Source organism: Ochotona curzoniae, unplaced genomic scaffold, assembly GCF_017591425.1.
Source record: "Ochotona curzoniae isolate NIBS_2020 unplaced genomic scaffold, NIBS_Ocur_1.0 scaffold_2683, whole genome shotgun sequence".
Lineage (NCBI taxonomy): Eukaryota > Metazoa > Chordata > Mammalia > Lagomorpha > Ochotonidae > Ochotona > Ochotona curzoniae.
The window spans coordinates 1,688,630-1,713,912 of NW_024467100.1; the positions used below are offsets into that span (position 1 = coordinate 1,688,630).

Below are 25,283 nucleotides of genomic sequence, written 5' to 3' on the forward strand. Positions count from 1 at the left end.
GGCCCCGCCTGTTCCTGCAGTCCCCGCCCCTGAGGCCCCTGAGGCCCCTGAGCCCCGCCCCGCTTCTCTCTCTCTCTCTCTCTCTCTCTCTCTCTCTCTCTCTCTCTCTCTCCAGGCCCCGCCCCTGAGCCCCGCCCAGCCCGTCTGCCTCCCTAGGCCCCGCCCGCCCTTCCGTTCCTGAGCCCCACCCCGCCCGCCCGTCCCCGCAGGCCCCGCCCCAGAGCCTGCAGGCCCCGCCCCCGAGGCCGCGTCACGCCCTCCTCTCGCTCGGAGCCGCGAGGCCCGCCGTGCCCACCCTCCATGTTTTCCTGGCCGAGGTGGGCCGCGCTCTCCCCGCTTCTCAGCCGCGCTCTGCGGTCTGCTCCTGTCGTCGCGGCCACCATGAGCACTGGCACTTTCGTCGTGTCGCAGCCGCTCAATTACCGCGGCGGGTCCCGCGTGGAGCCGGCGGACTCGTCGGGCACGGAGAAGGCGTTCGAGCCGGCCACCGGTAACGGGACGGGGCGGCCGGGCGCGTCGGGAGTCCAGGCCCCGGCAGCTCGGGGTCGTGGGAAGGGCGAGGGATGGAGAGGGTGGCTCGCGTGGAGCGGAGCAGAGGCACGGGGCCGGCGCCGAGTCTGCACGGCTGAGCCGGGGTCGGGCGGCCAGTGCCCGGCCCTGCGGTGGCTGGCGCGGGGCCTCGGAGGGTCCGGCGGAGGGTCAGCTCCGCCTCCCGTCTGCAGATGAGGGCTTGCTTGCTGTGCTCCAGGGTTAAAGTACATGTGTGCACGGATGGGGCTGCGAAAGGGAGACACTCTGCTGTAGTCGCTTTCACTCCCCGATGTGTTGAGACAAACAGATTGCATACAGTGCAGGTGCACAGCCGGTGTGTACATCTGTGGATACATTACATGCCCGTTGCTTTTACCTAGTTGCTTTCTTATGGTGAGGGAATTCCAAGTATATGATACAGTGGCCACTTACTGCGGAACGTTAGAGTTTTACTTTATTCGTTCTGCCTAACAAACTTTTTTTAAGCCCAGTGCTTCACGGGAAGCAAGCACTGTGTTCCACACACTGGGTTGACTCTGGGACTGTTAAATGAGTGGTATGGAGTATTTTGGAGAGGAAAATGTGGTGTTGTGTGTAAGCAAGAAGGCCTTGTAAGCAGAGCAGTTAAGCTGGATTGCAAGAGCGAGGGAGAGCATAGCATCCAGCGTCTTCAACCCACTCTTATCAGAGTCTCCTGTGAGCCTGCATTGGCAGGGGCCCAAGTTCGAGGCAGCTGTCTTCTTGCTATTGCTGCCCAAGAAAAGGAAGTCGGCATTGCGGAATTACCCGTGGTGTGTGTGTGATCCACAGCCACTGCTCTTATGACTGGCTGCTCAAGTTCATGACCGAAATTGCGTGCTGGTGAAATGTCTGTGGAAAAGCAGAGTTTGAAGAATTCTTGTGAAAAGGAACTGCTTAAATTGGCTTCCTTTGCAATTTTTGGGTTGGTGGGGTTTGTTCCAGTGTTTCAGGAAAATCTGATCGCTTCATATTTTGACCTAGAACATGGGTAGGGAATTATGTTGGAGTCAGAAAAAAAAAACTGAGTGTTCTAGTAGATAAAAAAATATTCTGTGTTTCAGGATGTGTTTTCTAGCTGTTGCCATGTTTGAGCCATATTCATCAAGAACCAGTAATATAACTCGTGTCCCGCGTAGAGGAGTTTGAACAATAGATTGGTTACCTTCAACGTGACTGTCTCAGGACTCCTGAGAGCCCGGGCTGTGCTAAGGGCTGTGAGGGAGTGATTTCTAGACAGAAATTCTGGTAAACTCACCCACAGACTAGAGGAGGGCAGGAGTTTTAACCCTAAATTTCTGAGAAGTTTAGGGTAGGGGACATGATCGCTCTAATTCGGTGATGTGGTTAAATCACGTTTTTGAAAATGGTCTGCAACTTGGATCAGATTTTTTTTTTAAAAAAAGTTGTAGCTCTAAAATTGCCTGCACAGTGAATTTTTATCAATCTGGCACTATAGTCTATATCTTATACAATAAGATTTTCACAGAAATCCAATATTTGAACAAGTTTCCATCATTCATATTATATTTTGTAAGGTAGAAGTTCTGAGCAGGCTCCTGAAGGGACCAGTGCCTGCAGAATATAGTTAAGAAACTGATGGTAAATAAACACAGTCCCTCTGTGAAACCATGTTTAAAAGCTGAATGGGATTCCTGAGTGCATATTGAATTATTTTATTTATGTGTTAAAATTAAGTGCTTTTTCTTTTTAAGATCTATTTATTTTTGTTGAAAGGCTAAACAGAGGGAGACAGAGAGGTTTTGTATCTGTTAGTTTAGTCTGCACATGGCTGAATGGCTGGAATGGCTGGAATGGCTGCAGCTGCACCAGTTCAGAGTGAGAAGCCAGGGGCTTCCTCCTGGTCTCCCATATGGGTGCTAGGGCCCAAGGAGTTGAGCCGCCCTGCACGTCTTCCTCAGGTGCAGAGAGCGCAACTGGAAGTGGAGCAGCCAGGTCTTGAACCAGTGCTCCTGTGGGCTGCTGGTACCCTAGAGGGCAGCTTTCCTGCTATGCCACAGTGCCACCACTGGAGTTACTTTTTAAAAAATGATCTGTGTGATGGCATGCAGGTTGATCCTTTGCTTGCAGTGTCAGGGGGTTTGAGTCCATGTTGCTGTACTTCTGATCTAGCTCCCTGCTTATGACCTGGGAAAACAGCAGAGGATGGCCTACAAGAGAGACCTGGAAAGAAGCTCCTGGCTCCTGGCTTTGGACTGGCTCAATTGCGGCCATAATGGCCATTTTGGGGAGTTAACTAACAGCTGGAAGCCCTCTGTCTCTCTGTAAAATACGTCTTTCAAGTAAAAGTAAATGGGCTTCTAAGAAAGTTGAGACAAAGCTCACATCATCTGGTTTGCCCAGATGTCCGCAGCAGCTAGGACTGGGCCCAGCAGCGCCTGGAACCAGACACTGCGTCCTGGACTCCAAGTGGGTGACAGGGACCCAGCTCTGCTGGTTCTCGGGGTGTGCATTAGCAACAGTGGGCTAGAATTAGGAGATGGTTGGCAGGATAACTAGCATTGGAACAACACCTGTTGATAATATGTTACTTAAAAGTGTGTTAATCATTAGACATAAAACTGACTTTGTTTCATTATAGGCCGAGTGATAGCAACTTTCACGTGTTCTGGAGCAAAGGAAGTGGATCTGGCTGTTGAAAGTGCAAAGGCTGCCTTTAAAATATGGAGTAAAAAGTCTGGCATGGAGCGCTGCCGCATCCTTTTGGAGGCTGCCAGGATAATAAGGGTGTGTGTTGATGTATCTATCCCCTTCCAGAGAGCTCCTCTTGCCGGGCTGTGAGGGCTGGGTGTGGGGATTCGCAGACATGCTGTGTCAGGTTGGAATGTGCTTATGAGGCGAAAAACCACTTGCACCTGCTCCCTTTGTAGATTAACAAGCTTTCACTCAGTGATCCCCATCCGGCGCCATGGCCCATGGCAGGTTAACCTTGTTGTTTGCCATATTATATAACGAGCTAGCTCTGTGTAGCTTGTTTTTGCTTTTGCTTTTCCTTCTGATGATGCTTAAGCCAACCTTTCCTTTTCAGATTATGTTCTATCATAATTGCCTCGGAAGACTTTGTAGATGGCCCCTTCTTCTATAGTTCTAAAAATCAAAAGTGCTAACTGTTCATTACAGAAAGACAATTCAGAAGGATAAACGCCAAGATGTAAATGGAGATCTGAGCAGGGGGACTGCGCTGGGTTTTGCTGAGAGTATGTTAAGTCAGACACTGCGGAGGGCGTGAGCATTGCCGGTCATGCAAGAGTGCATGTGTATGAGGGGATTTTCAAAATGTTCACACTGGAGGGGCTGGCGTTGTGGCACAGTGGGTTAAGTTGCTGTGTATGATACCAGCATCCCAAAGGAGCACTGGTTTGAGTCTTGACTGCTGCAGTTCATTTTTTTTTTTTTAAGATTTATTTTTATTGGAAAGGCAGTTTTACAGAGAGGAGAAACAGAAAGATCTTCTGTCCACTAGCTCGCTCTCCACGTAGTCCCAATGTTTGGAGTTGAGCCAACCTGAAGCCAGGAGCCTAAAGCTTCTTCTGGGTCTCCCATGCAGGTGCAGGGTCCCACGGACATGGGCCGTCTTCATCTGCCTTCCCAGGCCACAAGCAGGGAGCTAGATGAAAGTGGAGCAGCTGCGATATGAACTGGGGTTTGTAGGATCCCGATGGTTGCAAGATGAGGATTTAGTCCCTGAGCCACTGCGCCAGGCTGTCTGCTGCACTTCTAATCCAGCTCCCTGTTGTTTGCTTTGGGAACAGTGGAACATGGCCGGTGGCTCCCACATGAAAGATCTAGGCAGAGTTCCTGGCTCGTAGCTTTGGCCTACTGCAACCCTGGCTGTTGCATCCATTTGGGGAGTGATCTGGGAAGTGGAAGTTCCCTCTCTCTTTTTTTTTCTCTTTCTCTTTCTCTCTCGTTAACTCTGCTTTCCAAGTAAGTGAATATGTCTTTTGAAAAAAAAAACAAGCAAAATTAGTGTAAAAATGGTACATCGTGACATAACTATGCCTGTAGTTCAAAATATTTTTTCACCAAGACAAACTTAGCTGCTTGTTTTCTTTTTCTAACATTATTGAAGTATTCACATGTATGTGTGAGAGACTGGAAGGTTTTTGAATCAGAGCATGGCTTATTATAGAAAATTCAGTTGTCAGAGTTCTCAGCACTATTTTTTTTAAGATTTATTTTATTTTTATTGGAAAGTCAGATATACAAAGAGGAGGAATGACAGAAAGGAAGATTTTCTGTCCGCTGATTGACTCCCCAAGTGGCCACAATGGCCAGAGCTGAGCCGATCTGAAGCCAGAAACCAGGAGCTTCTTCCAGGTCTCCCTCATGGGTGCAGGGTCCCAAGCTTTGGGCCGTCCTCGACTGCTTTCCCAGGCCACAAGCAGGGAGCTAGATGCGAAGTAAACCAGCTAGGACATGAACAAGTACCCATGTGGGATCCCAACGTGTGAGAGGCAAGGACGTTAGTCACTAGGCTACCGTGCTGGGCCCAGCACTGGTTTTCTAAATCCGAGCTCCTCTGTGTGACACAGTGAGAGCCTTGTGGAGCAGAATCCTAAAGCTGTGAGACTCAGCTGGTGTTGGAGCTGCTGGCCTATCTGCCCAGCCTCTCTTCTGGAGCAGGTGAGAGAGATGACGCCCTGAGAAGCAAATCTCTAGGTTAATCCTGGAATGGAAACAGGAAGTCAAGAGCTTCCTGCAGAGGGCCCTGTTGTCTGACAGTGGGTCTGCCTTCCCAGGCCTCTGCTGTGCCGATGGCCCATGCGCTTTGCTCGGCAGGCCTGGGTCGTGCAGAACTGGTAAAGTACTCATGAAGTCGTGGTTCCCAAGAAAGTGTTATCCCTGCTAAAATTTTATTTTAACTGGACTGAAGGTGAGAAAACTGATCATTGCTTATTTTAATTTGTCCATTTTTTTTTAAGCACGTGAACGTGTATGTTTTCATTGTTGAATTGTTTCCTTTGTTATTATGCAATGAGGTTTTTTTTTTCTTTTAATTAAAAAATGTATTTGGCAGTTATGGATGAGAGAGAAGATGATTTAGAGCTCTTCCATCTTGCGGTTCACTGTCCAAATCGCCCCAGTGACTGGGACTGGGTCAGGTCGAAACCAGGAGCCTGGACTTGATCTGGGGTTCCCACATGAGTGCCAGGGCCCCAGGTACCCCTCATCTGCTGCCCTCATCAGCACATCAGTAAAGACGTGGGTCAGAAGTGGAATGGCTGGGGCTTAAATATTTTGTATATGGGATGGTGCTGTCTCAGTGAGTGGCTTAATATACTGTGCCACAACTCCTGCCTTGTCAAATTAGTTTTAACCTTGAATAGTATTTTTAATTCATAAACTTATTTTGGTATTATTTCCTTTTTTTCCCCACCATTATCCTTTTTTTTTTTTAAGATTTTTTTTTTTTCATTTTTCTGGGCCTGGTACCATAGCCTAGTGCCTAAAGTCCTCAACTTGCATGCTCCGGGATCCCATATGGGTGCTGGTTCTAATCCTGGCTGCTCCACTTCCCATCCAGCTCCCTGCTTGTGGCCTGGAAAGGCAGTTGAGGACGGCCTAAAGCCTCGGGACCCTGAGGATTCGTGTGCTGTGCCACAGCTCCGGCCCCCTAATATAGTTCTTGAGAGTGGCCAACAGGCCCTTTGTGGTCAAGCCTTTGTTTCTCCAACCGCATCTTCCCTCTCCATTCTCTGCATTCTTGGCTCTCTTGCACTACTTCTGACCTTTCTTGGTCCTGTGTGTGCTGTCCCACCTCGTACTTTTGCATGTGCCTCGATGGTGAACTTGTTGTAGTTGTCTTGCTTTTCCTGCTTCTTGTGCTCAGGACGTTTTTTTAATTATTCTCATTTTCCGTGATGCAGTTTTGTAGGTAGAAGGACCCCTCCTTTCCCTCCCCTCCCACCATTTTTCTCAATGTTCTTGCAGTAGTATAGTTCTTTAGTAACAGTTGCAAGTGTAACAGTTTGCTATTTCAGGGCGTCATGGTGTAGTAGGCATAGATAAAGATAGAAAGTCTAGTATCTACCCCAGATACATGACAAAAACAATGTGGGAATAATAGTCTTACCCACTTTCCTGTAGCCTTTGAACCTTTTTGCCCTCATTAACTATGTAAAGAATGTCAAAAATAAAAAAAGAAAATCTAGTATGATATTGTCAAGGTAGATTTAACTGTTCCGGCCGGGGTCCTCCTTCCTTTCAGCATACTGTGCATACTGTGACATATCTTCACTTCCCAGTATGCTAGTCTCCGTTATACAGGTCATCGACGAGAATTTACACGTGACTTTGAACACTTAAAGGGCCGATTACAGTTCATCCTTCCTCTCTCCTTTCCTTCCTTCCATGTCAGGTGCCCTTTGTATATCATTGTATTTACAATTTTGAGATATCCTGCTTGACAAATGAACAAACAAGCTTCAGAAGGTGGAACAGCTCCACTGAGATCGTGCAAGAGCTGGTCTGTTGGGCTTTGAAGCCTGTACTTTGTCCCTTGCGCTGCATGTTGAGATGAGCAGGTGCTCAGGTCTTCTCAGGGATGGGATGGAGGTGTCTCTGCTTCTCTGGCTACATGAAAGCTGGACACAGGAGCCTGTGGAGGAGGCGTGCCTTTCCTCCCAGCGGACGCGTAGTCAAGCCATGCAGTGTAACAGGATGGTACAGAAGAGGGATGGGGTTGAACTGAAAGGTATTTCCCAAGACGTTTGAGAAACTGACACCAAAGGAGAGAGGGAATGCGGGAGAAAGAGAGAAAAAAAGCTATCTGCTGGTTCACTTCCTCAGGGCCTACAGCGAACTGGACTGGACCAGGTGGAAGCCGAAAGCCAGGTGGTCCATTCGTGTTTCCAGTGTGGGTGCTGCAACTGCTTGAGCCAATACCTTTGCCTCCCAGGATGCATGTTAGCAGGGAGCTGGCCCTGGGGCCAGACCCGAGACTTGATCCAGGCACTCTGATGCTGGAAGCAGAGGTCTCAGCCCACAGCTTAACTTCGAGAGCAGACACCTGCCTCCCCAACACCTGCGTGTAACTGTGTTGTTGTGTGAGCTGTTTTAGCTTGGGGTTTCTTTTGGGATACTTGAAGGAGGAAATGACTGCCACTCCCGCTTTGCTGTGTCATTTCTACTTCAGGAGAAGAAAGGCATCCTGTTTCCCTTGACCCAATGTTAACTATCAGTGGGAGTCACTTGGATTCCTTTGTGATTTCTGCCAAGGCCGTTTTTGGAGGCTCCTTACATGGTGTATGAGAAGATCTCATAAACCTTAGCGAATGTCCTTTTCTGTAAGAGTAGAGAACTGATAGGACGTGACAGGAGCATTTTCCCGACACTAGCTACTGGACTAAACTTCTGATAATTGAAATGTTGAACCTTTACCAAACTATTTTCCTTCGAGTTATTGAAAGAACAGCAGTAATCAGTAACAGCAACAAAAGAAACTACAAGAGCAAAACGTACTGTTCTCTTGGTGAGCGTGCCAGGGCTGCGCAGCGGTAGGCACAGATGCGGAGGCGTAGCCCAGGGCATGGGCGTTGCCAACTTCTTCTGTCTTCTATTGGGAACGCAGTGTACTGGCTGGGCACCATGCCCAGCTCATTACTGAGCTAGTACTGGCTTCTTTGCTGGGGCCCCAGTTTCCCACTTGTGTTCCAGAAACACAATAGCTACTCATGGTTGATTTGTTGTACCCCTGAAAATCTGCTTCATGGATCATGCTGTCAAGATTCCAAGAGTGAGGAGTAACTTATGGGAAGTTTAAAATCTAGTGCATATCCTCCTGCGAGATACTTTCTTTTCGTTATCACTATAGTGGCAACAAGTTAATTGTCTACAGATTGTTTCAGTGAACATAGAGTCAAGATATGGAAGGTGAGTTACTGATTTGAAAGAGTTTGGAGAAAGACATTGTGGTACAGTGGGTTAAACCAGCTCTTGGTGTTGGAATACGTCCAGTGGGGTAGCTGGGGCAGCAGAGGCCTGTGGGATCCTGTCGAGAAGAGTTTCCAGAAGAGAGGAGGCGGAAGGCCTCTTTTGACAGGGTTTCTTCGGGCAAATTAAAATGATGTGGCAATCGTCTTGTCCGTGTTGGGCTGTTGTGTATAATTTCCCTAAGAACTATGCTTTCTTATCACATATGCACAAACAGAACATGCCTCTTTGTACACATATAGGTATAATAGTCATTTCTGAGAACATTCTCTTTTTGACTGATCTGGAAATGAGGATGAGTTCTTCAGTTGGCTAATTTACTTGAAAGGAAACACAAGTGGTTTTTAATCCCTCTTCCAGATGGAATACAATTCTGTTCATTTAAAATGCAGGATGTCTTTATTTTTAAAAATTAAATGATGCATTCCGAGAGTTGAGTATGTTGAGACATTGTAATAAGTCTTCAGTCTCATCTCCTGTTTTATCTCAAAGGAAAGAAGGGATGAAATTGCCACCATGGAGACCATCAACAATGGCAAGTCCATCTTTGAGGCCCGCTGGGATATAGACACTTCGTGGCAGTGCTTGGAGTACTTTGCAGGCTTGGCTGGGTCCATGGCTGGTAAGCCCTCTCCCAGACCTCTGGGAGCAGTGTGGAGGTGTCAGAAAAGCAGGGCCCAGTGGTGAAGGGCAGAGCTTTTGGAAGCAATTGCTAGATAAATTCCTGTATCTATCAGTTTCTATTTGAGTGGCCCAGGGAACTACTTTTATCTTTCCTTAGGTCAGCTGGAGATAATATCCCCAGCCTCCCCAGGTTGTTCTAAGGATTAAATGAGCTAGTGCATATAGAACATTTATAGTGTTACCTGCATTAGACCAAGTTGCTCAAAGGCCCCTAGAGCCAGTAGGTCATATTTACCAGTTTTACCTACTTAGCAAGTAATTCTTTGATAATTTATGTCATAGGTAGTTGTAGGGCCCAGGAGGACCATGGAACCAGGAGCTGGAGCTCTCAGGTTCCTTGGAGTCTTCCCCTCATTTTCAGTTCATTTCATCTAAGGAATTGGGTAGAGGCTCGGGAAGATGTGAAAATGGACTTAGGCTGGACGGGCACGTGTCTGAAGGGTAGGTGGGTGTCTCTTAGTGGAGAAGCCAGGCATGAGTTAGCAAAGTAAGATGGGCTGAACCTGATGTCTTAGGAGCAGTAATGAGGCTGGTTTCCTTGAATTTCAAGGCAATGTGGGGTGCCGGTGAACTCTGGGGAGCCACACACCTGCATACCTCCTTACTCCTGCTTTGCTTTTTTCTCTTAGGGGAACACATCCAGCTCCCAGGTGGATCGTTCGGTTACACCAGGAGAGAACCGCTGGGAGTATGTGTGGGAATAGGCGCGTGGAACTACCCCTTTCAGATCGCCTGTTGGAAGTCTGCTCCCGCCTTGGCTTGTGGTAAGAGTGAGTTCTTCATCCCCTTGAGAGCCTTTGGTTCTCTCCTGTTCTCTGCCCTCACCTCTCCGTAAACACACATCAGAGCTGAGGGGGTGAAGTTCCTTCCAGCCCCTCACTGCCTCGCTGCTCGAGGGTCTAGATCTTTTCTTCTTCTACTGACCTAGTTTATTTTTGCATATAAGAAGGAAGACATGGAACTTTCTTCCCATTAAATTGGATTCTGTTTGTGCTCCTTGTGAGCTCTTATTTCCTGGCCAGGAGCTTCTCTGTAGGAGGCTGTGCCCAGGAGTCCACCTCACACTGGGAAGCAGATGAGCTCCCTGTTCATTGGTGTCTTGAGAGAAATGGTGGAGAAAGGTTTGCCCTGGGGAAACATTGGCTCCTTGGCCTGAAAGGAGTTTCTTGTACTGTTTGAGAAGTAGCTGAGGAAAAAGAAGAAGTTGTATTTTAGGAAAAACTATAATATTAGAAAGGCCCTACGGTTAGGACATGATGTTGAATGCAGCTTTTGTCCCTTTGCTAATTGCCCATGAATACGGTAGCACATTCCTGTTTGAGAGCTGTGATAGAGAGATTCTGTTAGGTTTGTCGCTGACTTTGGGGCAGACTCATCGCCTGGACCTTTCTGGTCCTCAATGTCAGCTTTAAAAAAATGAGACCTTACCTACCTACTTTGCTGGCTTTTTGCAGGTATTAGTTGATATGAAAGTGCTTCAAAAAGAGTTTGTGTGCAGTGGAATTGAAACAAATTTCTTTTGATGCAGATTTTTGAAATCCATGCTTGTGGTTTTATAGAGAAAAATTTATAGAAAGACCTGGTGCTGTGGTGTAGCAGTTAAAGCCGCTGCTTGGCGTACTGGCATCCCATATGGGCACTGGTGAGTCTCGGCTATCCTGCTTCTGATCCAGCTCCCTGCTAATGTGCCTGAAAAAGCACTGGAAAATGGTCCAGGTGCCTCACATAGGGGAACTGGAAGAAGCTTCTGGCTCTTGACTTCGGACTGGACCAGTTCTGGCCACTGTGGCCTTTTGAGGAGTGGACCAGCAGATGGCAGATCTCTTTCTATCTGTCTGTATCCCTGCCTTTCAAGTAATAAATCTTTAAAAAAAAAAAATCACAGAATGCATTTTATGAAAAAGTTATGAATTTCAAGGTTTTTTTTTAAAGATTTATTTTTATTGGAAAGTCAGATTTTCAGGGAAAAGGAGAAACACAGAGAAAGATCTGTTGATTCACTCCCAAGTGGCCTGAATGGCTGGAACTGAGAGCCAGTCCAAAGCCAGGAGCCTGGAGCTTCTTCTGAGTCTCCCACGCGAGTGCAGGGTTCCAAGGGTTTGGGCCATCGTCTTCTGTCTTCCCAGGCCACAAGTCAGGGGCTGGACATGAAGTGGAGTAGCTGGGATATGAACTGGTGTCCACATGGGATTCTGACACATGCAAGGCAAGGACTTTAACCATTAGGCTACTGTGTCATCAAGATTTTTTTTTTATACCTTCTTAAAATACTCCTTTTTATTTGGAAGGCAGAAGGGGAGTGTGGGGAGGTGTTCGGGCAGGTGAGTAGATCTTTATCCTCTGGTTCACCCTCGATGCCTGCAATAGTCTGTGCAGGGACATATTGAAGCCAGGAGCCTGGGGTTTCTTCTGGGTCTCCTTTGTGGGTGGCAAGGACTCAGATACTGAAACCATCTTTGCTGTCCCCCAGAGCGTGCATTGATGGGCAACTAGGACAGGAGCAGAGCTGGGGTTCTTCCACAGGCAGTGCAGCCATCCCAGTGGTGTCTTCACTGCTGCGCCAGATGCCTGCAAATGTAGTTTTATTCCTTTTTTCCAACAACATATTGAAGTGTCTTTGTGAAAAGGTTACATATGTAAGTGTGTTTGAGGCAAATCCATGATTTAGGATCTGTGTAATAAGAGAAATGAAGGTGGTTTAATTTAAAAAGAAGTTAAAATAAAATTAAACATATATATAGATGAGCAATGAAGGTTGGAAGGGCAGGTTATATTCAGTGATTAATAGCATTTTAGGTCTAGGACTAGAAGGAAGAACAAGAAACAACTGGATTCGTCGTCTTTTTCTGTGTTCCGAGGGTCACCATTCCTCAATAGTCTGTGCCTTGGGTTTGTGCAGGTAACGCCATGATCTATAAACCATCTCCCTTCACCCCCGTGTCTGTCCTGCTGCTGGCCGAGATCTACACCGCGGCAGGTGTGCCTCCCGGGCTCTTCAACGTGGTGCAGGGAGGGGCTGCGACAGGCCAGCTTCTGTGTCAGCACCGCGACGTGGCCAAAGTGTCCTTCACTGGTAGTGTGCCCACGGGCTCAAAGGTGAGGAGGTAGCCAGCACTGGTCAGCACAGAGGGCAGCCGGAGGGCGAAGACAGGCTTCCCCACAGTGTATCTCGGAGGCGTCTCCTGATTTTGCCTCACTTGTGCTAAGACCCAGAGCTTCCTGTGAGAGTGGGCTGGGGGTGCGGGGGCTTGCAGGGGGTGGTTTGAGTTAGGCCCTCAAATCCTGCTGGAGAGGTGAGGTGTCAGACGGGAGTGGGGGGGAGGCAAAGGCCCGGACTGCCACTTGTGCGCTTGAGTGACTTAACTTCACCTGAAGGATTCTCAATTTATTTAACATTCAGTTTTTTAATTTACCTCAGCTTGTCCTCTGAGCTCTGTCACCCTTCAGCGCCATGACAGTAACATGAAAAAATTTCTAGTGAAATGCTAGTCCCATGGTTTGATTTTGAGTTTCAAGTGAATGCTCATTTCGGGATGTAAAGTACAGTCCTTTGTGTTCTCTGAAGCTGTCTGAGTGGGAATGTCTTAAATAAAGGGCCAAGTGTGATGAGAATAAGGTCTACAGGTACAGGTGGACGTGTAGGTTCAGGGTCTTGTTGACCTCTTCTGAATAATGCTTTTTTCTTGTTCGGGAAGATCATGGAGATGGCAGCTAAAGGACTCAAACCCGTGACCTTGGAACTCGGAGGCAAATCTCCACTTATCATCTTCTCAGACTGTGATATGAAGAATGCTGTGAATGGAGCCCTGATGGCCAACTTCCTCACCCAAGGCCAGGTGTGTACCCGCCACTGGGAAAGCTTCTGGAGGAGGTCCCACCCTGTCAGCGAACAGCGTGCCTCAATGCTTTGTCCTCTGAGACACTTTCAGGCTTACAGGAAAATTGCACAAATAGTGAAAGGAAGTCTTACGGTCCTTAAGGCAGATTTCTCAAATGCTTTGTAATGATTCATTTATCTCAAAGACAACGTGACAGAGAAGTCTTGCATCCAAGCTTGACTTGCCAAATGACCACAACAACCAGAACTGGGCCAGACCAAAACCAGGAGCCAGGAGCCGGGAGCTCTGTCCCAGTCTCCCACTTGGCAGGGTCCCAAGTGTGTGACCGTCTTCGGTTGCTTGCCCTGGAGTAGTGTCTGGGAGCTGGATCAGAAGTGGAATAGCTGTGGCTTAAACTGGTGCTTTTGTGGGATTCCAACATTGCATGTGGTGGCACTCCCACCCAAGAGAGAGATTCATTTATTAATTATTTTTATTGTTGATGATTTTTACATAGTTGGTTAGGGTCAAGGCCTACAGGAAGGTGGGTGAGATCATCATTTCCACATTCTCTTTTTTCCCCTTCCTGTATCTGGGGGAATGCGGGAGACAAGTAGAGAAACCACACCCAGCCTTCCAAATGGCTCTGCACCCTGGGATGGAGGGCAGCCACCCAACCACCACCCCAGGGTGTGCGATGTAGGGCACGTTCTGAGGGTCCTGATCATGAGGTTTCAATAGTTCAGTAGCTCTGAATTACTGCCGATCTCGTTACTCCAAGCACAATGAAAGCTCTCCAGAATCCACTGGTTGATATGGTCCACCTTAGAGTCTCCGTTTCCCCAGGTGTTCACTGCCAACATTTGGCTGGGGGTAGTTGGTTGATTTGTTCTGTCCTGCCATCCTCTGTTGTGGTATCAAGTATCCTCTGCAGACTCTAATGTACTGCCATATCCTCCATGTGAACCTGGATGTGCAGTCTGCTGCTCCATCTAAGCTACTGAAGGTGTCCAGCTCTGACTCACTCACTCCACAGTCAGACAGTGGAACCTGCAATTCTCTACATAGTTAGGGTTCTGAGTCCACCAATTCAGTTGGGGCGATTGCCAAAGAAACTTCATCTGAGATGATCCCAGACCTGATTCTTGTGTGTACTTGCCAAAACAGGGTCTGGCATAGTCTATCATCCAATCAGCTTATGCACATGCTGGTGGTTGCAATTGCTGGGTCAGTTCTGTCTCTAGCCCTGTCTTCCACACAAACCAATGGGTGTTGTAGTCAAGCCTGATTCTGCCCACCTCACACTCGGCCCTCACGGACATTAGTGGGAGTTGCAGGCTAGTTGCAGTGACCCACAATAACCCTAACGAGGCCCACCCCTTGCCTTGGTTCATGTGCTTGCCAGTATGTACAGCACACTGGTCCAGTCTGTCCCACATCCCATTAGGGTCTCATACATGTCAGTGGGCATTGAAGCCTAGTTCAACTCAACCAGCCCCAGTATCCAGTCCACCCATGTGCTGGCAGGTGCCACTGTGTCTAGTCATGCCTGCTCTAGTCCTGGTTCTCATGCTCACCAGTTGGAGTGGCAACCCAAGAGGGAGGTGCCTTAGTGTTTCCCTACTGGCCCACTCACACTCCTGGATCATGCACTTTGCAAGTGGTTCTGCAGTGTAGCTGGACAAAAGTAGCCCCCTTTGCCAGTTGTCAGTTGGTGCTGTGGCAAAACCCAAACAACCCACACCCACTGTGGCTTATGCATGCACCAGTAGGAACAGCCTGACTTTCCCCTGATCCAGCCCACGTGAGGCCAACAGGTATTGTAACGCTGCCTGGCCTGGTCTGACCCATCCGAGCTCTCATGCTCACTAGTGGGAGTTGTGGTCTGGCAGGGAAGCCTTCCACTTCCCCCTTACTGGATTCACCCCCTCCCCTCCTGGTTCTCATGTGTGCTGGTTGGGTGCTGTGTCCCAGTCTGGTATGGTGCCTCACCTCACCATTTACCAGTGCGTACTATACCCTGGCCTAGCCAGGCCCACCCGCATTTCCAGCTCACGCTGGTGGGGGCTACAACTTAGCCCAACCCATCTGACCCCCAGTCCTGGCCCTCATGTGAATTGGCTTGTGTTGTGACCCAACCCAGCTTGACCCACACTCCATTCTGGCACTTGGATTTGCCAGTGGGTGATGTGAACTGGCCCAGCTCGGTTTGCCTCCAACCTGTGCCAAATGTATGGTGGTGGGTACCATTCCTTGACTTGGTCCAGGCTGTTCCCTGTCTTGGTTCTTGCACTCACCTGCAGGTACTGTGTCCTGTCAGAGGAGTTCCCGAAGCTTCTCCATCAGAACCTCTCTCAATGCCAGATCTTGCACATTCCAGTGGATCCATGGGCCAGTCCTACCTAGTCCACCTCATGTCCTAGCAGGAACAGTGGCTTTTCCTGACTGGCATTTGCCCATTCCAGTTTTTATTGTTGGATGTTATAGCCGCCATGCCTGGTCCACACCCAAACACAGCTCACACATGGCTCAGTAGGAGCAGAGACCTAGCCTAGCCTGTCCTACACCTACTCTGGTTCTCACAAGCACCAGTGGGTGCTGGAGTCCAGTTCAGTCTGTGCACCTCAGACCCAGTCCACGCTTGTGCTGAGGAACACTGCAGCCATGCCCAGACTAGACAGCAGCCCCCACTCTGGTCTTTGCGCAAACCAGTGGGTCTAATAACCCAGGCAGGCCTGTTCCCAGCCACAGAACTTGGATGTGCCAGTCGTTGCTGTGACCCAGCTCAGCATAGTCTCTCAACTGTCTTGGACTTTGCCTTTGGATACTGTAGCCTGGCCTGATCTGGCCTGCCTCCAGTCCTAACTAATGCTGGTGGTTGCTGGCACCTGGCCCTGCATCCCTATGGGAGACCCATTCCTGGCTCCTGTAAACCAGTAGGTGTGACAGCATAACCTGGCATGACCTGTGCTCCAGCCTGGTCCCCCTCCAAAACCATCTCACATATTAGCCAACAGTTGGAGCTACCTTGCCCAACCTGCCAGATTCCCAGGCCTGGACCACATGCTTACCAGCAGGAGTTATGACCCACTAAGGCAGTTTCCCAAGTTCCCCCACTTGGCCCACTCTAAGACCCAGATCTTATGCATGCCAGCAGATGCTAGGCCCTTGCCTGGCATAGTCTGCTTCTCCATCTTGCCTTGTATTAGCTGGTGAATGTTTTGGCCTGGACTGTCCCACACCCTGTTTTAGGGTGTGCATGCAGGTGCTGCAACCTTGACCTGCTTATCCAGCTGCTCCGCTTGTGATCCATTTCCATGCTAATTCCCCTGGGAAAGCAACAGAGGATGGCACTGCTACCTTCATGGGAGACCTGGATGAAGCTCCTAACTCCTGGCTTTAGCCTGCTCAGTCCTGGTCTTCATGGCCATTTGGGGAGTGAACCAGTGATTTGAAGATCTATCTCTAACACTTTCTAATAAATAAATAAATCTTAAGAAAAAAAAAAAGGGCCAAAAAAAAGCCAGTTACTGTGCTACTAATACTTTGTGAATGCCTGTGTCCTGGAGGCTTCTCCAACAGAAATGTATTGTCATCATTTTAAACTTTAACATCAGATAGTTGAGAAGTGGTATTTCAAATGCAAAGGAAAGCTTTGCTAGGTAAGTTATTCTAGGCTGACAATGTTTTATTTTTAGAGTCTGGAATATATTACTCTATTCTTCTGGCCAGTAGAGTTTGTTCTGAGAAGTCAGCAGTGAGTCTGTTTGGAGTTCCTTTATATGTTAATTGATTTTTTCTAGTGTGTATTTAAGGATCTTTTCCCTGTGTTCAGCTAAAGAGAGCTTGATTATCATGGGTCATGGCAAAGATTGCTTTTGGTCAACCCTATTGGGAGTTTTGTGCCCCTCCTGTATTTTGTTTTCCAAATCCTTCAGTGACACATTGTCATTCAGTAGCATGTTATTTAACTTCATGTTGTAGATTTTCCATTTTCCTTCCTGTTGTTAATTTTATTTTATTGCTTTTCATGTAAGAAAATGTATAGTAACTGTGTAATTTAGAGTGTCATATCCAGATGTGAAGAACAATGTAGTATGCACCTGTACTTTCAAATCAAAGATGGATTCCCAATGAAACTGTTAAATATGTCTTGATAATAGGATGTTTGACTCTTTGCCATTGTCCACACCTACAATATCAAAATACACTTAAACTGCCGAATGATGGACTTATGGCTGTTTATGACGGACTATACTATTTTAACAATATAGAGGAAATTACTAGGGGGAGTAAGTTTACGGGGGAGAGGGATAATCTTAGAACCTTAGAATCTTAGAATGGATTTGTTTTTTTCCCCTTGGGTGTATCTTAAAATTATTATTATTATTTTTTCATTATTTTTTTTTTAATAATCTTACTTAGTTGATTAGGGTACAAAGGGTCAAGGGCTACAGGGTGAAAGTGGGTAATACCATTGTTTCTACACTAATAATGTCATTTTTTTCCCTGTATCTGGAGTTAGGGGAGTAACAAAGGGAAAAGCCCCACCCAGCCTCCCACCCAGCCTCCCACCCATCCCAGATCCCCAACGTGAGGCGCGCTCCGAGGGTCCTGCTCAAGCAGTTTTGTTAGTCCAACAGTTTTGGATTGCTGCCAATCTCTCTGTTCCAATCGCAATGAAACCTATTCAGAGACCACTGGATGACAGTCTCTTCATGGTTGGGGTTCTGAGATCAGCAGTTCAGTTGGAGGGATCTCCAAAAAACTTCATCTGAGACGATCCCAGACCTCTTTCTTGTGTGAGTTTGCTAGTACAAGGTCCAACACTGTCCGTTGCCCCAATCAGCTTATGCACATGCTGGTGGTTGCAATTGCTGGGTCAGTTCTGTTTCCAGCCCCGTCTTCCTCGTGAACCAACGGGTGTTGTAGTCCAGCTTGATCCTACCCACTTCATACTCGGTCCTCATGCAAACCAGTGGGAGCTGCAGCCTAGTTGGGGCGACTCTCCATAACCCCCACCAGTTCCACCTCCTACCCTGGTTGCCATGCTTGCCAGTATGCACCGCAGGCTTGTCCAGTCTGTCCCACATCCCATTTAGCTCTCATACATGTCAGTGGTCATTGAAGCCTAGTTAAACCCAGCCAACCAACTATCTAGCCCACACACATACTGGCAGGTGCGTTTCTGTCTAGCCACCCCTGCCCCTGTTCTGGTTTTCGTGCTGTCCAGTGCGAGTGGTAACCCTGAGGGAGGTGCCCACTAGCTCCCTACTAGGCCACTCCCACTCCCAGACTGTGCACTCTCCAGGTGGTTCTGGCATTTGACTTGACAGAATTAGCTACCAGTGCCAGCCTCTGCCAGTTGATGCTGCGGCTAAGCCCAAGCAATCCTCACCCACTCTAATTTTTGCATGCACCAGTCAGAGCAGTCAGCCCACCGTGGCCCTTCCCTTATTTAGCTCATATGAGGCCCACAGGTGTTATAGCCCCGCCTAGTCTGATCTGCTCCCATCCCAACGCACACTTTCCAATGGAAGTAGTTGTTCAGCAGGGGAGCCCACATTCCCCTGCCGGCTTTGCCTCCTCCCCCTGGTTTTCACCTGTGCTGTTTGTGTGCTGCAGCCACATCTGGTACGGCTCATCTCACCTTGGCATTCCTTAATGTTTACTGGCATATGTCACAACCGAACCTGGCCCGACCCACACTCTGTTCTGGTGCTTGGATTCGCCAGCGGGTGATGTGAACAGGTTCAGCCTGGTCTGCTCCCAACCCATGCCATGTGTATGCCAGCGGGATAATTACCATAGCCTGTTCTGGGCTGTTTCCTATTGTGCTTCTTGCGCTTACCTGCAGGGACTGTGTCCTGCCAGAGAAGTTGCCCAGGCTCCTCCATCAGAACCTCTCCCAGTGCCAGATTTCACACATACCAGTGGGTCCATGAGCCAGCCCTACTCAGTTCACCTCCTGTCCTAGCAGGAACAGTGTCTGATACTTCCTGTTTTGGGGGCGGTGCAGCTTTTAGCAATGGAAACGTATGTTCAAAAATGTCATGCTCCTGTTTTAAGTTTAAAGGTACTGTGTTTCCTTTCCTCCTTACCTTTCTAGATATGTGTAAACTGGTGTTGTGTCTGTCCTTTAGGTGTGCTGCAACGGCACAAGAGTATTTGTACAAAAGGAAATTCTTGATAAATTTACTGAGGAAGTGGTGAAGCAGACCCAGAAGATAAAGATTGGCGACCCCCTTCTGGAAGATACGAGGATGGGGCCACTCATCAACCGACCACACTTGGAACGAGTCTTGGGGTTCATTAAAGTGGCAAAGGAGCAGGTGAGAAGTGGAGGTGGGGCAGGTGGGCAGTGGGGGCCCACATTATCCTAAGTTACTGGCCGTGTGGCTTTACCACGTTACTGTCCAGCTGACTGGTGGGGTACTGAACAGTAGGGCGAATGCATTTGTGCAGGAGTGTGCATTGTATTGTCTAATACAGAACATGCTTTTTTTCCCCCCTATTTTTTGGCAGGGTGCTAAAGTGCTATGTGGTGGAGATCTGTATGAACCTAAGGACCCCAAATTAAAGGATGGCTATTACATGAGACCTTGTATATTAAGTATGTCTTCTTTGCTTTATATAATTCGATTAAACATTGAATAGATGGCATATTTTATAGTGTGAGGGTACTTCAGAAAGTTGATGGGAAATGGAATTAAAAGATGTTGGCTTCAGTGCAAAGTTCTTTGAAGCCCATGCATCATTTTTCTGCAAAGCACATTTTCCATGAACTTTTGAAGACCCTGTATTTATGAATAAAGTGTTTCAGACTCTGTGTTCTTGTTGTCCAGGTTTGAGGAGTGCAAATCCTGATTGTCTGGAGGGCTTCTGCGTCAGTTGGTGTAGATAGCTAAGCATGTTGGTTTACCTGGGAAATACCTATTGGCTCTGCATATAAAAGGTTCAAAAAATGAAAGTACATGTCTGTTGGAAAATGAGATAATAAATATAATTGTTCGAGAAAATGATAAATAGTTTTTTGGAAGATGGAGATCCTCCACTCATGGGCTCACACCCCAAATGCTTGTCCCAGCTCGAACAAGGCTGAGCTAACGCTGGGAGCTGGCAGCACCGTCTGGCACACCCACCTGGGTGGCAGGGCCCAAGTGCTTGAGCTGGTTCCTGCTGCCTTTGGGAAGCTGGACTGGGAGTGCAGGAGCTAGGGCTCCAATTAGACTCTCCAGCAGGCATGCGCTATCCCAGGTAGCATGTTAACTGCTACTGAATGCCTGCCCCAAGAGTATTTGTCATTGGAGCTATATAAATCAATAGGATCACAAAACCAGTTCTTCAGAAAGTATGTTGGTTTTTATGGTTAAAAACAAATGATGTGACCCAATTTTTAGCATCTCTAATTTCTTTTTTTAAATGTAAGATTTATGTATTTATCTGAATGGTGGAGTCAGAGAGGCAGAAAGAATCTTCATGTGCTGGTTCACTCTCCAGATGGCCAGGCTGGGCTGGGCTGAAGCAGGAGCCTGAAGCTCCACCTCCCATGCAGATGCAGGGATCCGGGGATTGGGGCCATCTTGTACCTTCCCAGGCACATTGTCAGCAGGGAGCTGAATCCAGGACTTGAACCAGTGTCTGTACTGGATGCTGGCATTGCAGGCTACACTTCATCCACTGTGCCAGCTCCCTCGCTTCGATCTGGAAACACTTTGATTTGGGCAGTCATTTCTGTAAGTGATCACCCTGCTCAGGTCCATCTGCTTTCCCTGCTTCGGAAGAGATCCACACTTCTAATGTGTGTTTATTGTGCTCATGCTTTTCTTTATCATTTCACAATGGTTCTTAGTATCCCTTGTAAAAATATCAGTTTTAGTAGATATAAGAAAAAAAAATATATATATATACTGACTTACATTGTGTAACCCCCTTCACCATCTTGAAGATAAGCTGACTTTGACCTCTTAGGTGGGTGGTGGTGTCAGATATTAACTCTTTCCAGATATCACAGCTTAAACTTTAACCTTTAACCCCTGCTCAAGATTCAGAGCTGTGAACCTAGCAACTATACCATGGATTATCCTGGATATATTAGATAAATTTTTATATCCTGAGTGAGTTCCTTGTGATGAGTTGAACAGAGGCAGAGTTATATATACAAAGGCTGTGACTCTAATACACATCGGTAAATAGCCAGGTGTGATGGATGTTCTAATTGGTATTGGCACTGGTGATGTGTAACTGAATTTTTGTTTAAAACTGTGTATATCATCATTTACTATGAGTTAGAAGATGTTTTTGAGTGTTGGGCTAATCAGGCCTTCGCTGATATTTGGTTTTATCATGAATGTTTGCAGCTAACTGCAGGGATGACATGACCTGTGTGAAAGAGGAGATCTTCGGGCCAGTTATGTCCATTTTATCCTTTGACACCGAAGCTGAGGTTGTGGAACGAGCCAATGATACCACTTACGGACTGGCCGCTGGCGTCTTTACCAGGTGCGCAGAGAGGGTGGCCTGCGGCAGCTCGGAGGGCTGTGGGCCAGCGTGGGCACGGGGTTGACCTCAGTCCCACACGGGAATTGTCTCTCACTGGGGCCTTTGGCATTTCCGGTTTGCTTCAGCTGAAGTCAAAAGATGACAGGTTATAGCCGTTGAGTTTAAAACTGAGCTGTACACTTTGTTGAAGATTTTGTTCCTTTCATTCATTCTTCGTTCATTCTAAGCATGTAAGGCTCTGACCTGAGTAAAGCATTTTTCTGTTGGAAACAGGCTGGTATGCCTGGATTTCAAAATTTTTTGCACCCAAACAAGATAATGTTGAGTCCCATTTTCCATAATTGTTTTTAAAGATTTATTTTACTTTTATTGGAAAGAAAGATATACAGAAAGAAGGTGAGACAGAGAGAAAGATCTTCCACTCGCTGGTTTAATCCCCAGACAGCCACAATGGCCAGAGTTGAGCTGATCCAAAATCAGGAGCCAGGAGGCAGGAGCCTCCTCCGGGTCTCTCACGCTGACACAGGGTCCCAAGGCTTTGAGCCATCCTCAACTGCTTTCCCAAGTCACAGGCAGGGAATTGGATGGGAAGTGGAGCAGCTGGGATTAGAACCGGTGCCCATTTGGGATCTCAGCGTGTGCAAGACAACGACTTTAGCCACTAGGCTACCATGCCAGGGTCCCATGAATATGTTTTGAAGTAGGCTTGTATTCATGATCTTGGAAGGTTTCCTCCAGTCCCAGGTTTGTGAAGGTGTGTTCTGACAGTGTTTTCAGTCTGTGATCCATTTGGGTTCCTTTTTGTGTTGACATAGGAAAGGATTGCACCTCTACCTTTGGCATGCTGCCTGCTGGGTTTTCCAGGATCATTTGTGGGAGACTCTTTTCCTTCCCTGAACCACCCTGGCATCCATGTTGCCACTTCCTTTGTAAATGTCTTTTTGATGAAAATGCACCCCCAGTTCTGTGTCTCTTGCCTGTCTGATGGAAGTTTGTAAAACATGTTGAAGATAGAAGAACTTGGCAGGTCCTGGGACCCTTAGAACTGACAGTCCGCCTTTTCCTTTGGGGAGAGCAGTAGCCTGGGAAGCCCCACGTGACCCGCATGTCTCGCCTCTGCAGGGACATCCAGCGGGCCCACCGAGTGGTGGCTGAGCTGCAGGCCGGCATGTGCTTTATTAACAACTACAACGTCAGCCCAGTGGAGCTGCCCTTCGGGGGCTACAAGAAATCAGGTGAGGAGCTGGGAAGTGTGGATGCCACCAGGTTTCCAGGCACACTGAAGACCAGGGTCCCCAAACCTGATGGTCAATCAAAACCCCCCAGGGGAAGTACACAGACGCTGGGCCTCTGCGGACCCTCTGCATCCATCTCTGGGAATGGAAGACAAGCTTTGTCCCCAACCACTCCCCGCCCTGCCCACAACAACAGAAGCTATTCAGAGGGTTCTTTTGAGTAGCCTGACTTGAGAAAGGCTGGGATGTATCTCTATCCGGATTACCTTGTGTGAAGAAGTTCAGAGAGAGAGAGCGATAGAGACAGCGCCATCTTCCATCCACTGGTTCATTCCTCAAATGGCCACAGTGGCTGGAGCTGCACCAGGCTGGGGTCAGAAGCAAGGAGTTTCCTTTGGGTCTCCCACCTGTGTGGCTGAGGCCCAAGGACTTAGGCCACCTTCCTGTGCCTTCTCAAGCCATTAGCCGGGAGCTGGATCAAAAGTGGAGCACCTAACTACCCCATATGGTATGCCAGCACTGTAGGCAGCAGATTAATCAATTACACCCCAGCATTGGCCCTGAGGTGTTCTTTATTCATTGTCTGTGATCACACAAAGTGTGTCACCACTCCTTTAGAGATACCATGTCAGGGAGTGGCCAGGACCGTCCAGTGTGGAGATTTTAGATTCGTTTAGGTAAAGTGTCTTTCAAATAATATCCCAGGAAGCTTGTTTTCTTCATGATGCCAAATTAATAAGCATTTCTTAACATATAAAGATTCCTTTGAGTCATTATGTTTGCCCGTAAGGACCTGTGAGACATTCGATCCAAGCCATTGCTCACTGGTTTCACTTATCAGTAATCGGTCTGACCCGTGTCACTCAGCATGGCACAGGTGCAGGTCTGCTAGGTCAGGGCTCAGGATTACCACAGCCATTGTTTGGAATGTGTCTGCATGCTGTTCACTGATATTCAGGCAGAGTCACTGTGGCTCCTGTAGTGGCACCACTTGAGGAGTCTGAACCCCTGGTCTCTGTGGCCGCCAGAGTATTGGCAAGCATAGTGAGGTGGTGGGTGTTCCAGTTTTGGTTGGAATTGAGTTTTGCCTCATCCTGGCATGTCTTCATACACCCCTAGCTGCCGTACTCCTGTGGGGGACTCAGGGAAGCCGCACAGGCAGACACAAACACAAGTTGGGGGCAAAGCACCGTTTTGTTGTTCCACAGCCTTCAGTGCAGGGGACGGTGAATTTGGATCCTGCAGCTTAGGCCTCTGGGGAGCCCCCTAGGCCAGCTTGTCCTTCTGATGGCTCAGATATGCTCTCATGGGCTGAGAAAAAGATGAAGACAGATCTGCCGAGTAGCCCTTGGTCCAATATGTGTTATTCTGAATGCTCTCCCCCAGAAATAGGTCTTTTGGGCAACTTGGGCCTTGTGTATCTAAGTTTGGGGCAGAGTGCACAAGAAAGGGCAAGCATGAGGGGCTGTGCTCTGAACACAACGACCTCACGCACTGTGGGTCATCAGGGGGCCCCAAAGTGTCTGCTCCCCGAGGGAGCGCATGCGGCATAATGTCAGGCTTCTCCTCCAGATTAGTGCAGGAGAACATGACAAACCTCCCATGGGAGGGTTAAGTTTGAAATCAGCACCAACTTTTAAGGGCATTAGGTTGAGTGAAGTAGAGACTTGTCTAACTCTGGATAAAAATTTGAACATTTTCCAGATATGAACCCAGGAGAATAGATTCCTGAGGTTCAGAATCCTATGGTAAGGAGTGCACCTGTGTGCTTTCCTGTCTCGGTGTGTTACAGTTCCTGTGCCTGGCCCCACAGTTCCCAGGCAGAGTAAGGGCTGCGCCCTGAGCCTGAATGCGGTGCCTTCTTGCCCAGCCCTGCAGGGCCGTACCCCACACTGATGCTGTGATTACAGACTGTTGCACAGGTGGCTCACACTGATGCCTGCTCTTCCTTTCCCAGGCTTTGGCAGAGAGAACGGCCGTGTGACAATCGAGTACTATTCCCAGCTAAAGACCGTGTGCGTGGAGATGGGTGACGTGGAGTCCACGTTCTGAAAAGTCTGCAAGTGAGGGCTGCTGACATGACCAGCCGTGGGGCGAAGGAGTCAGCTCTCGTTAACTGATGCTGTTTTCAGTCCAGAACCTTCCGTGCATAAGTGCCTTCTAGATTCCAATCAGGCGAGTTGTGATTTTCCTCAGAGCAAATGGCTGAAATCCAGAAGAGCCAGCAGCAGTGTTCCAGAGGACAGGGAGGGGCGAGGTTGTGCTCCCACCCGAGTCATCTGCTGACAGTGGAGATGCTCTAGCTTATTTTAGGGAACTTGTTCCTGTGTAGGTCTTGAGAGAATCAGTAGAGGGGATTAGATCATGGATAAGTGGGGTGCAGAGATCAACGCGCCAGAGGAAGCACTTTGCTTTCATCCCGTGCTGCCACAGGGTTAGCCCACTTAACATCTGCTCCTGGAACCACCCTTGCCCTTCTAAATACGTGAGCTGTATGCTGATGTTGTAGAGGAAGATTAAACTGAATCGGAATGTTAAA

General features: G+C 48.1%; 1 protein-coding gene across 1 annotated transcript; it reads left to right on the top strand.

The window, feature by feature from the left end:
• Window positions 1-281: 281 nt before the first annotated feature.
• Window positions 282-25,283, top strand: ALDH9A1 (aldehyde dehydrogenase 9 family member A1). Its single transcript, XM_041003243.1, has 11 exons — window positions 282-490; window positions 3,152-3,297; window positions 8,998-9,127; window positions 9,819-9,953; window positions 12,089-12,285; window positions 12,885-13,025; window positions 19,151-19,339; window positions 19,533-19,620; window positions 21,368-21,509; window positions 22,632-22,744; window positions 24,702-25,283. Exons 1-11 carry the CDS (start codon window positions 301-303, stop codon window positions 24,794-24,796), a joined length of 1,566 nt encoding a protein of 521 aa, XP_040859177.1. The 5' UTR covers window positions 282-300; the 3' UTR covers window positions 24,797-25,283.